Here is a 14174-nt window from a genome sequence, read left to right on the forward strand (position 1 = left end):
CCTGGAGTTGAATACTTCCATGCCTGGGTACTCAGACTAGTAGGGAGTCAAAAAGGGCTGTTGACTAGGCGCAATGACAGAGAGAGAGAGAGAGAGAGACAGAATCATATTATTTTACAGAGACAGAACCATCTAGAAGATCAGAGACCATGCAGGTTTCTTTCAGAGAGAGAGAGAGAGAGGGAGAGAGAGGAGTTTTTCAGAGAGAAAAAGGCCTGCAGCAGAGGCAGTACAGTTTAGCAGTCTCCAAAAAGGTCAGGGCAGAAGGAAAGACATCCTGAGTGGTTTAATGTCAATTTAAAAAAATCTACAGAAGCAGAAGGCTGTGAAAAAGAGCTAAAGGAACCCATTTGATGAAATATGTCAGCTGTGTTAGCTGTTTGTTTAAATGTCTCAAGAAGAGACATTAATTAAAGAAATAATTTTTGAATGCGGTAGTTTGCTGAAAAGATACTAATTATTGTCATGCCGACTGAACAAGGAATTTTCAAATGCCAACATGGTGATTCTTCACTAAGTTTTGAATCTCTGAAAGGTTGTTGTTGAGAGTGAAAGTTTTGAATTGGTATTTTTAATATTTCTGGTGAGAATGTTTCAAGTAATTTCTATATAGTATAACAATTTATTTTCCTATTCTGTAATAAATGTTTTGGTTTCTCTGTTAAAAATACAACAGCAGTATCTTGTAAATATAATGACTGGCCATCATGGTAAACAAATTGCAAAAGTAAAATTTGTGGTCCATCAAGCCATGTTTCACTGTGGGATGTGACTCGTCTGGTATTAATACCAGTTGGGACAATAACATTTGAAATTCTCATCTACCTTCAGAAAATTGCCAAGCAGATAATAAATAGGCCAAGCTAACAAATAAGGCTACCATTTGGGAGGCACACAGCACATTTGTCCACTGGATCGACACAAATTTTATACACACGCACACACTTGAAATTGAAATTTTGCAGGCTATGGGAACAGCAAACAGATAGGACTAACTGAATTGATCTTTCAAAGGTTTAACATAATCTCAAAGGTCCACATTGTCTCCAGTTGCAAGGATGCAATTTCAATTGTCTCAATTTATTATCTTAAAGATTAGAAAGGCCATGTTTTAAGTTTTGATACTGGTGCAAATTCATCAATGACTTGAACAGAGGTATACATATCATAAAAAGTGATAAAAATCGACAAATGACAACCCTGACTTCCACTCATTTGCCCTCCCTATTGCAATATAAAGTCCTGAATAGTTAAGGACCAGAAATTTTGAAAGAGAAATATGGAATTCCTACAGTGCCCATCAAGTCTACACCACTTGATGTAGCATACTATTCCTCTGAAAAGCATACTATCCAGATCCTATCCCCATAATTCCACACTTAGTATGGCCAATCCACATAACCTGCATGTCTTTGGACTGTAGGAAGAAACCTACATAGGCACAGGGAGAACATGCAAACTCCACACAGGACAGTCACCCAAGACTGTAATCGAACCAGGTTCCTAGCATGCGGGGCATCAGTGCTAGCCACTAAGCCACCGTGCCAGCATATATACAACCTCACAAAAATGTTTGAAATCACCATTACAGCTATCATTTGGTGCTAATGAATCTCTTCTAAGACATAGATGCAATTGAAGTTTTATGGCAGTCACTGCTGGGTGAGAGGAACCATAAGGAGAAGGGGTTTCTATTGAATCATTATATATTCCTTAATATTATAAAGATAGATATATCTACAATCAGCAACATAATCTAACTTAGCTATAGTTCCATTTGCCAAGCACTAATTCAGCTTTAAGAGCAATTTTCTTGAATAGAACTTCAAGAAGATCTAATCTAGTGACATGATAGGTCAAATTGTCTCTGGGCACCAATGATATCTATGAAATGGAAGAATGAGGTTGATTTTTAAGAAGAGTGTTACATGAAAATTGTGACCAGCAGCAAAGAAACTCTTTCCAGTTTGTGTCTCACCTCAAATAATCATGAAACAAGTTAAGGTTGGTTTATATTTTGTATCTGGTTATTAAAAAAGCAAATTGTTGTATGACTTTGCACATTAGATTGCAAAATTCCATACATTGATAATGAGAAGAAACAAGACATTTAGTCATCAAAGATTTGCACTGTCACAGATATTTCCAAGCAGCTATAAATTGTATTACTAGAAACACAAGAATACCCCAATCATACAGGCTTGGTGGCACGTCCTGTAGAAACTAGCAGAGAATACAGGGAGAAAATATTTTATTTTTATCAAGAGGATAAATGAATAATATTGTATGTAGTCATATACATCAAGAAGGTATTAGATTTATTCCATGTGCTATACCTTAAATTTGTTACAATCGGCATTAGTCTCCTCACACTGGGGAGACAAGTTAAAAATCAGCAAGGAATGTTACTTTTTCTTGAGATTACTAAGCAATAGACCCTGTTGATAAGTGTATGTATGTGTTGTCGGAACTGTATCTTTTTATTTTTGTGTCCTTAAAAACTGTGAAAAACAAAGAGAAAGAACAGTTTACAAAAACAGGAATTGACCAAGATGGTGAATTAATTTCACAGCAAGGAATTCAATACCTATTGTGAACTCTGTTCTGCGGTTATGAGTTATTTCAATGTGTAGAGCTGAGGATCTGTGTATGAGTGAAAATGACTGGTCCTCAGCAAATAGAGCAGGTTGGAACGAGAAACAAGTTAGAGACAGAGACAGATACACAGAGAAAGAAAGACACAGAAGGGTGTGTTGTAGTTCTCCTCGACAGAAGCTGCCTGTTCTCTACAATTAAACTCAGTTTGAAATTCCTGAAGCTGTTGTTGAGAGGTGTGCCATTTGAATTGACAATAGAGACATATTTCCAACTGAATTCATCACTCTGTACTTCTTCCAAACCACTGGAAGCTTCCAGAGAAAGACAGTTGAACACTAAAGGGCTTGTATAGCAAAAGTAGGAAGAGTCATCCAGACTCAAAACATTAGCTTGCTCTCTCTCCACAGACGCTGCATTACCCACTGTGATTTCCAGCATTTGTTTTTTTTTCAGTACAGATTCCAGCATCTGCAATAATTTGCTCCTAGGATCATCTCAACGCTGGACTCAGGAAACAAAGACCACTGAACTGACTTTGCAGTCTGTTTTTTGTTAGCTCTACCAATAATCTATTTTCCCTTTTTGTCTGTGTTTGTGTGTGTAATGGGATGTTTAGAGGGAGATTAAAGTTTTAGCTGGTAGTGTTATATTTTATAGGAGAAAGTGAGGACTGCAGATGCTGGAGATCAGAGCTGGAAAAGCGCAGCAGGTCAGGCAGCATCCAAGGAGCAGGGGAATCTATAATTTAATTACTCAAAAAATGTTGTTTAGGCAATGCTTTCTATCAACCTTGGCCTGAAAGTCAGGTAAGTTTGTGCAATGTACATACCTTAAAAAATACACTATAAAACATTATAATTTACAATGGCTCAAGGAACAGTAAGACTCAATTTATGATACTCTACCCAGGAAGTTATAACAGTTATAATAGCTGGGTTACAGTCAGGGAAGGCAAGGGAACCGACAGACAGAGCAGGGATCCCCTGTGGCAGTTCCCCTCGGCAATAATTATAGCGTTTTAAATATTTCTGGTGGGGACAGCCTACCAGGGGAAAGCCATAGTTGTCAGGACTCTGGCACTGAGGCTCAGAAGGGAAAGGGGGAGAATAAAAAAGTGCTAGTGGTAGGGGACTCAATAGTTAGATGGATTGACAGGAGATTTAGTGGTCAGGAATGGGACTCCCGGAAGGTATGTTGCCCCTCTGGTGTCAGGGTCTGAGATGTTGCTGATCGGGTTTACAAGATTCTGATGGGGAGGGCGAGTAGCCAGAAATCGTGATACATGTTGGCACCAGTGACATAGCCAGGAAAGGGATTGAGGATCTGAAAACTGACCACAGAGAGTTAGGTTGGAAGCTGAAGAGCAGGATGAATAGAGTAGTGATCTCAGGTTTGCGACCGGTGCCACAAGATAGTGAGATGAGGAACAGTGAGCGAAGGCAGCTTTACATGTGGCTGCAAGGCTGGTGCAGGAGGGAGGGCTTCAGATAGCTCGATCATTGGGATGCCTTCTGGGGAAGGTTGGACCTGTACATGAAGGACAGGTTGCACCTGAACTGGAGGGGCACAGAGGGAGGGGTAGGAGATTTGTTTGTATGGTCCAGGAGGGTTTAAATCAGTTTGGCAGGGGGGTGGGAACTAGAGCTACATATCTGAGAGGGAGGTAGTTGTAGATGGGGCAGTGACAGGATGTAGTGAATGTATCAGGGAGGTTTTTCATGTGATGAAACAAAGATTGGTTAAAGTGTGTCTGCTTTCACGAAAGGAGTGTCAGAAATAAGAGTGTCAAACTTAAAGCATGGATCGGTAAATGGGACTATAATGGAGACGTGGGTTTCACAGGGCAGGAATAGTTCTAGATGTTCCAGGGTTTAGAACATTTAAAAAAAATAGGGAAGGTGGAAAAAGAGGAGGGGGTGTAGCATTGCTAATCAGAGAGGAGGGTGTGTAGCATTGCTAATCAGAGAGTACGTCACAGCTACAGAAATGAAGGTTGTCTACTGAGTCAGTATGGGTGGAAGTTAGGAACGGCATGGGAGCAGCCACCTCATTGGGGGTTTTCTAGAGACCCCCTAATAGCAGTAGAGAGATTGAAGAACTCATAGGCCGGCAGAGTTTGGAAAAATGACGATGTAACAGAGTTGCTGTTATAAGTGACTTCAACTTTCCCAATATTGACTGGAACATCCTTAGTGCAGATGGTTTGGATAGAGCCGTTTTTCTCAGGTGTGTTCAGGAGGGTTTCCTTACTCAGTATGTAGACAGGCTGATGAGTGGAGAGGCCATTTTGGATTTGGTGTTCGGCAATGAGCCAGGACAAGTGTCAAATCTCGTGGTGGGAGAACACTTTGGTGACAGTGACCACAACTGCCTCACATTTACCATAGCCTTGGGGAGGAAAAGGAGCAGTTACCATGGGAAGATATTTAATTGGGGAAAAGGAAATTATGACACTATCAGACAGGAGTTGGGAAGTACAGATTGGGACCAATTGTTCCAAAGAAAGGGCACAATATACATGTGGAAATTGTTTAAGGAGCAGTTGTTGCAAGTGATGCATAAATTTGTTCCTCTGAGACAGGCAAGAAGTGGTAAGATTAAGGAGCCTTGGATGATGAGAACAGAGGAGCTTCTCGTCAACAGGAAGAAGGCAGCTTATGTAAGGTGGAGGAAGCAAGGATCTAGCACAGCTATAGAGAATTACAGGCTTACTAGAAAGGAAATCAAAAATGGACTGAGGAGTACCAGAAGTTGGCACGAAAAAGGCTTGGCAGGAAGAGTTAGGGAGAACCCAAAGGCATTTTACTCATACGTGAGGAATAAGAGAATGATCAGGGAGAAGGTAGGGCCAGTCAGGGATAGCATAGGGAACTTGGGTGTGAAGTCTGAGCAGATAAGGGGAGCCCTAAATGAATTTTTTGCTTCGGTTTTCACTAAGGAATGGGACCTTGTGAATGGGAACTTTGAGGAGCCAGGAAACAGGCTTGAACAGATCAAGATTGAGGAAGCTGATGTGCTGGAAATTTTGGCAAACATTAAGATTTATAAGTCCCCAGTGCCAGACCAGATTTATCCTAGGTTGCTCCAAGAAGTGAGAAAGGAGGTTGCTAAGCCACTGGCAAAGATCTTTGCTTCCTTACTCTCCACGGGGGTCGTAATGAAGGATTGGAAGGATGCAAATGTTGTTCCTCTTTTCAAGAAGGGTAATAGGGAAATCCCTGGAATTACAGACCAGTCAGTCTTACGTTTGTGGTCTGCAAGCTTTTGGAAAGAAGTCTGAGGGATAGGATTTATGACTATTTGGAAAAGCAGAGCGTGATTAAAAGTGGTCAGCATGGCTTTGGGAGAGGCAGGTCATGCCTCACAAATCTTATTGAGTTCCTTGAGGAGATGACAAGATAGGTTAACGAAAGTCAGGCAGTGGATGTGGTGTATATGGACTTCAGCAAGGCATTTGATAAGGTTCCTCATGGTAGGCTTATTCATAAAGTCAGAAAGTACAGATACAGGGAGATTTGGCTCTCTGGATTCAGGATTGGTTGGCTGACAAAAGGCAGAGAGTGGTTGTAGGTGGAATGTATTCTGCCTGGAGGTCAGTGGTGAGTGGTGTCCCGCAGGGTTCTGTTCTTGGGCCTCTGCTCTTTGTAGTTTTTATAAATGACTTGGATGAGGAGGTTTGAAGAGTGGGTTAGTAAATTTGCAGATGACACAAAGATTGGAGCTGCCATTGATAGTATTGACGGCTATTGTAGGCTGCAGCAAGATGTTGACAGTATGCAGAGCAGGACTGAGAAATGGCAGGTGGAGTTCAACCTGGTTAAATGCAAAGTGATGCATTTTGGAAGGTCAAACATGAATACTGAATATAGGATTAAAGACAGATTCTTGGCAGTATAATCGAACAGCGGGATCTTGGTGTTCAAGTGCATAAATCCCTAAATCATGTGCATAAGTGGATAAGGTTGTGAAGAAAGCACATGGTATTTTGGCTTTCATTAACAGGGGGAATGAGTTTAAAAGCCGCAAGGTTTTGCTGCAGCTCCACAAGACCCTGGTGAGCCCACACTTGGAATACTGTGTCCAGTTCTGGTCGCCCTTTTATAGGAAAGTTACGGAGGCTTTGGAGAGGGTGCAAAGAAGGTTTACCAGGATGCTGCCTCGACTGGAGGGCTTGCCTTATGAAGAGAGGTTGACTAAGCTCGGACTTTTCTCTCTGGAGAGGAGGAGGAAGAGAGGTGACCTGATCAAGGTGTATAAGGTAATGAGAGGCATGGATAGAGTCAATAGCCAGAGACCTTTCCCCATGGCAGGATTGACTGCCATGTGGGGTCATAATTTTAACATGTTAGGAGGAAAGTATAGAGGTGATATTAGAGGTAGGTTCTTTACATAGAGAGTTGAGAATGCATGGAATGCGTTGCCAGCTGTGGTGGTGGAAGCGAAGTTATTAGGGACATTTAAGTGATTGCTGGACATGCACATGGACAGCAGTGAACTAAGGGGTGCATAAGTTAGGTTATTTTATTTTAGATTAGGATTGATCCTCGGCACAACACTGTGGGCTGAAGGGCCTGTTCTGTGCTGTACTTTTCTATGTTCTATGTTCTAAGAGTGTGTGTTTGGTTAAGGTCAAGTTTAATTGTGATCCCTCAAACAGGCCATCTCATACTCACTGTTTACTTTCAAATGTGATGAACAGCTACGTTGTCAAAGTACCAGAAAGATGCTGATGCCTGTGGAACTCTGTTCCTGAAACAACACCCTTACAAAATAGGGAAAGCAAATTTAAATGCCATTAAATAAAATTTCTAAACTTAAGAGAATTTCTTAACTCAGTTGAAACTAATATCTGCCTCAGAACAGATTCAAAACTTTAACAAACCTTGGTTACGGTATATTTTCAGGAAGTGGAAAGGCATCTGAGAAAGAAAAACAACCTTGAAATAAAATTTGCTTCATTTTTTTTAATGATTGTCCCAAAAGATTATACAGTTAATATATATATATGTATATATATATATATATATATCACACCAAGCTATGGGGGAGGCAAATGCATTTTCTAATATATGAAAAAATAACTATAGATCATTCCCAATTTCCTGAGACACTTTTAAAGCGCACAATTCATTTCAAATATTTAAGTGCAAGACATCACAGAAACAAAGCCACGGAGTCCTCCTGAATTAAGTGCACTCATCTCTTACTATTCACAGGACAAATGCTCACTGCATTCTGACATGGTGGAACATGCCTTTTATAACAAGGTGCATTTGCTCAGCCCCACCATGATGTGACACCATTAGCGCACTCATGTGAAGAAATGGTGATGCTTTCAATGTTTGACACTTGAGGTGGGCAGAGGGAATCTCATACATTCAAGAATAAGATAAAATAAAAATATGACTATTTACAGAAAGCTTCAATCAATGAACTGAAAAGGTTTAACTCACTCAGATAATAAACTACCCTGTGCAAATTATGAAGACAGAGTTTTTCCATTACTAATATACTTTAACTAATCGGAGGTATTTAACTCCATTATTTCCTTAAGTTTATAATTTCCTCCTGACACAGAGTACCCTGAGATAAATTTGAAACTTAGACAGGGACTGGGAGGTATGCTAAGGTGTTCTCCAATGGTTGGGATAGTGATATCCAGCTTGTCCTCAGTGGTTAGAGCAAAATAAAATTTAACAAACTCTGTTAACCTAATTATGCTATTAATATTTCTAATTACCTGCAGGACATGTGGGTTAATGATTCTATCTCCTGTGCCAAATATGAAGTTACTGCCAAAGATTGAGGAGTCATTGTGCACAGACCTGGTTCAGGGATCTGGAATGGCTATAACTGTGGTTCTCGAAAGGAATAAACAAAGCAGTGGCTCAGTGTCGAGATAGTAAGATTACTAATTTGGATTGGGATAAAGACAAAGGCATAAGGTGATAAGCGGCAAAACCACAGATGCATACCACCTTGTTATTTTATTGAGAAAAGGTGCACTACAATAACCATAACTCTGGCCCAAGGACTAGGATGGGCACCGTTCTAATTTGGAGGTGCCAAAAACACAGCACTGGCTTTCAGCAGAGTGGAGCCCAAAACTGGCTTTCCCAGAGAAAATAAAATGGTTAAACTTGGGCTGAGACAATGGTCTAACTTGGCTTGTTTATCTCAAAATGGAAGTCCCGTATGACCAGTATGTTTATTTCCAAATATGATTTTTTATTTTCTCTGGGGTATGTGTTGAAGAAAGCACAGCACTGCCTGTGGGCTCAGGCACATCACTGGCCATGGTTTCAGAGAGCTTATTACTGGCAGTTGGCTCACAGGCTATCAGCAGAAGGCAGCTATCACTGGCAGTGGGTGGAGAGGTACTGTTCTACGAAGGACTGGCATGAGTCTAGGTGTAGCTCTCGATCTAACATGAGAATTTTTTGCGGTTCACTTTTCATAGAGATTGTTTATCTAACGAGCAAAAGGAAATATAAAAGAAACACATGGACTAAGACTTTCTGAAATATTTGAATTGTATGTATGATTAGAACCAGTGGGAACCACTGACCCCCTCAAACCAAGGCTTAAACCTTCCAGGGTTTCTACATTCAGATCATTGCTATATATCATGGTAAAGGCAACACCAAGGCCTTTTAAAAGCTTTCAAATTCAAAGGTTTACCTTTGATGTACAATCAAAAGACTTTGAAATAACTCTTATATATCAATGCCATAATACAGATTACAGTATATTGATAAAATTAACAACTTAATAGGAGGCACTATTCCAATAAACATTACAGATCAGGCAAACAACTGCTTCTTAAGCAAATAGCCAAAAACATCATATTACTATCCATTTTCAAGACCTCAGCAATAAATTCCTGGACCCTGAATTTTGCCTTTCTTCCTGTTTCCATGGCTTTCTTTCGAGGGAAGCTGCAGGGAAAGACAACGTAGAGTCCACGAACCTCGGTACACGTGGGCATAGTCTCTCAGTCGTAGAATGAAGCCAGGTATTTTGCAATTTTAAAAAGAGAGAGTTTCTCCTTTCCTGAATCTTCACTGTGGGTTGAGACTCACAGAACAAATTTGGACCAAATGGCAGTGAGAAGCTGAAGCATGACACTAAACGTGTCATTTTCTTCCAAAGTTTCTTGTCGTATTGGAGTTTTCAGACTCCGAAAACTCTTTTAAAAAAAAATTCCCACAGATTCAATTTACTGCTGGACTGATTAACATTGATAAACTATAATCACTGGAGTTCTTTGTTAAATTTACAATCAGAACTTAAGCATTTTTGCTCATAGTATAGCCCAAGGAAATTTTAAATTGTCAATTCCCAATAAGGCCTTAGTACACTTAGACTGACAGGCTGGAATGTAGATTGTCTGCTATACATTTTTTCCAAAGCTCCAGGCTTTTCCAGTCTAACTAAAACTAATTCAAATCAATTAGGCCATGCCATATTCTCCACTTTACAATGACAAACTTCCTCAGAGTTCTTGATCCAAAAGATTGGTTGAAATAAAAATGTCACTTAAATTTTGACATTCTGTAAATTTCCAAATGAAGAACACATCATCACTTGAGTTTGCATTCACAGGTTTGTGCAAAGCTTCCTCTTTCCTTGGACCAGTATAATGGCTCCATGGATAGAGCAAAAATTAAAAATGTACATTCAATAAGACAGCTTGACATTGATCCTCTCTCCTTTCTCTTGGTAAATTGGTAGAGCTCTAACACTTAGAAGTATCTTCAGAAGACACAGGATCCAGTATGGGCTGGCACCTTTCCGACTCCTGTGTAAATTCCGTTGCAATCCTTCTCGCAAGAGGGTTGGTGCTTTTCAGGAGCTCAGCTGCAGACATGCGTGTACCAGACGCAGGCTTGCTGCCCTTCTTTTGTAATAAGGCCTTAAAGTTCTCATTGCTGGTGCTGACTTTGATCCCATTCCCACTCGCTGAGGGGGAAACCTTGAGTCCACTGCTGGGAGGTGTCGTAGGTGGTTTAACAGGTGAAACAGCCACATGCCTGACATTGAATGCTTCTCCAGGCTCCTTCCATCCTAGCACTTTCCTCTTTGACCTATAGAAAAATAATAAAATAAGGTTCTAGCAAGCTGAGTTCAAATCATTTCAGAGGAACTCTGTTCAAATAGGCAAATATAGGTTATGGAAATGGACTGGCCATTAGAGCAAAATCTTGGACTGAGAAAGACTAATTAACAGAGATGGAGATAAAGTGTTAACAATGAAGCTACAACTATCTCCAAGGATAAAGAACAGAGAAATCCAAGGAGACTCGCCCTCCTGAACTATTTTTTTTTAGAATATAACAGTTCAGCAGAATGATGCTAAACGATATAAGAATGCTAAGTGCTTAATTTAGTTTAAAATAATTATGTTTTGATTCTTCAATGCCCTTACAGAATTAAGCTTCCCATTGGGCACAGAACTGCTTCAACTGTCTGTGCTGGAAGAGTGAAGCAAGGACTTTTAATAAAGTCCTCATTGAGATATTTGTTTTATTTTTCACTCTCAGGGCACTGCAGTTAATTAGAATACCACCATAATAAATTGCAATATCTGTCCATGACAAGTATAATTAATTTGTTAAGAATGATTTATGGCATTAACGCTGAGGATTTGCTATGGGCCTCTTGATATTCTGTGATAACTTTGGAGAAAGATGAGCAGAAACCTTAGATTGATTGAATTAATCATCACTATTTGCTCCAACATGTTTGCTGACATACTAGAAATCAGCTTTATCATCTCTCATACCTGTGAATAACAGTGAAGAGATCTTCAGTGGAACGTTGGGTACCTGAGGATATAAACACATCATCGTCATCCTCCACTACAATGTCTCCACTCTGTGTACCTGTGGGACTTTTCTGTTTAGCAGCTGGATTCAAGGAAATGTCTAAAGATAACAACACAGAATTGAGTTGTATTGAGTGATCCTAGATTTCAAATAAAGTAACATTTTCAATTGTCAATGGTTAATTCCAAAACTCAGTCCCTGGAATCCAAATTTACATGGGCAAATTAATCTGTCTTCAGAGAGGCAGAAGAGATCAAATAAAAGGTATGTATACCAACTAATCATGTCTAAACTGTATCCACATCAACTGGATGTTAATTGTAACCATCTTGCAAAAGTAACGCTTGTAACTCAATGTGCACTGTTGCACTGAGGTTCCAACTTTATTGAACAATAGATAAACAAATGAACACAACAGTAATATTATGCAAATATTTGCATTAAGTATTATATTAAACAACTCCTTGAACAGTAAATGTTTTAATCTGTATGCTAAACATTTTTGTGGATAACATACAGTCATAGAGATGTACAGCATGGAAACAGACCCTTCAGTCCAACTTGTCCATGCTGACTAGATATTCTAAATTAATCTAGTCACATTTGCCAGCACGTGACCACTTTCCTCTAAACCCTTCCTATTAATGTACCCATCCAGATGCTTTTTAAATGTTATAGTTGTACTAGCCTCCACCACTTCCTCTGGCAGCTCATTGCATTCACTCACCCTCTGCGTGAAAAAGTTGCCCTTGAGGTATCTTTTAAGTCTTTTCCCTCTTTCCCTAAACCTATGCCCTCTACTTCAGGACTCCCCCATCCCAGGAAAAAGACCTTGTCTATTTACCCTATCCATGCCCCTCATGATTTTATAAACCTCTGTAAACATCACCCCTCAGCCTCTAATACTCCAGGGAAAACAGCCCCAGCCTATTCAACCTTTCCCTATAGCTCAAACCCTCCAACCCTGGCAACACCTTTGTAAATATTTTCTGAACCCTTTCAAGTTTTACAACATCCTTCCTATAGGAGGGAGACCAGAATTTATTTAGAGTTTTTTTCCTTCTAGTCTCTCCAGTTCTAGGAGTTAGTGAACATTTGTAAGTTAACACAATGTTTCCTGTTCACTCATTCAACTCCTAACGGTTCACAACCACTGTGCTCAGCACATCTTAGTTTAGCTAATGAAATGCACCTTAAAGCTGTTGCAAATGGGGCAGCATACCACTCCCACGTGTTCAATTGTCCATCTGACCTTTTGCTGAGTCTGAAAGTCCATTGAAATATTTTCAGCATTGTCCTTTGACATTGCCAACTCCACTTGAGTTCAGCAATGTTTTGCTCTTCCTTTATGTTTATTATGGCGTTCATCAGAGATACTCTGGACTGCAATGACAAGACGTCATTGCTTATAAATTTGCTGTTGTTTGTGGTCGAATATTGTTGGCTATGAATACTAATCTCCAACATTACTAAACTGCTTATAATGAAAAACGTAAGATGAATATTCCAGCCTGTATTGAGCAGGAGCTTTCCAGTTGATGCAGGATGTTTGGTTTGGTTGTCATTTAGAATGTGTTGAAATTACTCAATAAATGGCATCAACAAACATGCCCGGAGAACATAAGAAATAGGAAGGGAAGCTCATATAGACCAAAGAGCCTGCTCCACCATGATTTATGATCAGAGATGATCTTCTACACATGTACTTTCACAGTTCTGCCTGTTCCCTCTATCACTTCAATTGCTGAGAGATTAAAATCTGTCTAAAGTTGAACAGTATAAATCTTTAAATATATTCAATGAAGATACCTTCATTGCCCACTTGAATAGAGAGTTCATAAGATTTATAATTGAGGGAAGAAATTTCTCCTCATCTTAGTTCTAAACAGTTGGCTTCTTACTCAGAAACCCCTTTCTAGATAATCCAGTGGAAACAATGCTCTTGGTTTTCAATCCAGAGTTGGTTGGCACAAGTTGGGAAATTTTTCAACTAAAAAGTGAATAAATTTTTCAAGAAATTCTCCTTTTGTAAAATGATCGTTGTAATCATCTAATACATTTCTAAGTGCATTATTCTGAGTAAAAGCAAACTAAAACGCGGTGTGGTTTAAAAAGATATTTTTCACTTAAAAGTCAGAATGTACATCGGTGGCCAGGAATTATGCATTTGTGTGGATAGCCTGGAGATTGGAGTTAGTCATTGCTTGCCTGCGAACCAGATTGTATTACTGTCAGGAACTTCACAATACACAGGCAGCTGGAGGGCTGAAAGTGATCTCTCGGGATCCAGATTGTGTTCTTTGCATCTCATTGTATCATCTAAAATATTGTAGTTATATAAAGTGTAATACTGATATTAAGCAATGTAAATACCGTTGGTTTAAAGATTACTTTGGCTAGAATCTGTTGCTGGTCTAACAGTTTTTCTTGGATAGTTATTACAGGGAAATCTGCTAACAGTGCAGAAATGTGAAAATAGGAACAGGAGTAGGCCTGTTCAAGGTTCCTACTTCAAGGTAGTTTTGCCATTCAATGAGATCATGGCTAACCTCTGACTTAACTCGATACACATGTTTAGCTTCATATCCCTTAATATCTTTGAAATTAATATATTTTTATTGGCCAATTTTGGAATTTATAATTGGCTGTCCAATGAAGAAATTTTTAAAAAATTTTATTCCCGGACGAACACTTCTAATTTTTAGACTATAACCTTAAGTTCTAGACCATTCAAACAGTGGATACAAC

General features: G+C 39.5%; 1 protein-coding gene across 5 annotated transcripts in view; it reads right to left on the reverse strand.

Moving 5' to 3' along the window:
* Positions 1–7540: 7540 nt before the first annotated feature.
* Positions 7541–14174, reverse strand: part of nhsl2 (NHS-like 2) — a 322641-nt gene continuing 316007 nt past the window's right edge. For 4 of the 5 annotated variants that reach the window (XM_043704713.1, XM_043704718.1, XM_043704716.1 and 1 more), the window contains exons 7-8: positions 11384–11525; positions 7542–10685 (exon numbers count right to left, since the gene is read on the reverse strand). In XM_043704713.1, coding sequence (XP_043560648.1) covers positions 10337–10685; positions 11384–11525 — 491 coding nt within the window. In that variant the 3' untranslated portion in view covers positions 7542–10336. Of the gene's footprint in view, positions 10686–11383; positions 11526–14174 lie in introns of all 5 variants that reach the window. The other variant, XM_043704715.1, reaches the window with a different exon arrangement.

The sequence above is a fragment of the Chiloscyllium plagiosum genome, chromosome 15 (assembly GCF_004010195.1).
Source record: "Chiloscyllium plagiosum isolate BGI_BamShark_2017 chromosome 15, ASM401019v2, whole genome shotgun sequence".
Taxonomy (NCBI): domain Eukaryota; kingdom Metazoa; phylum Chordata; class Chondrichthyes; order Orectolobiformes; family Hemiscylliidae; genus Chiloscyllium; species Chiloscyllium plagiosum.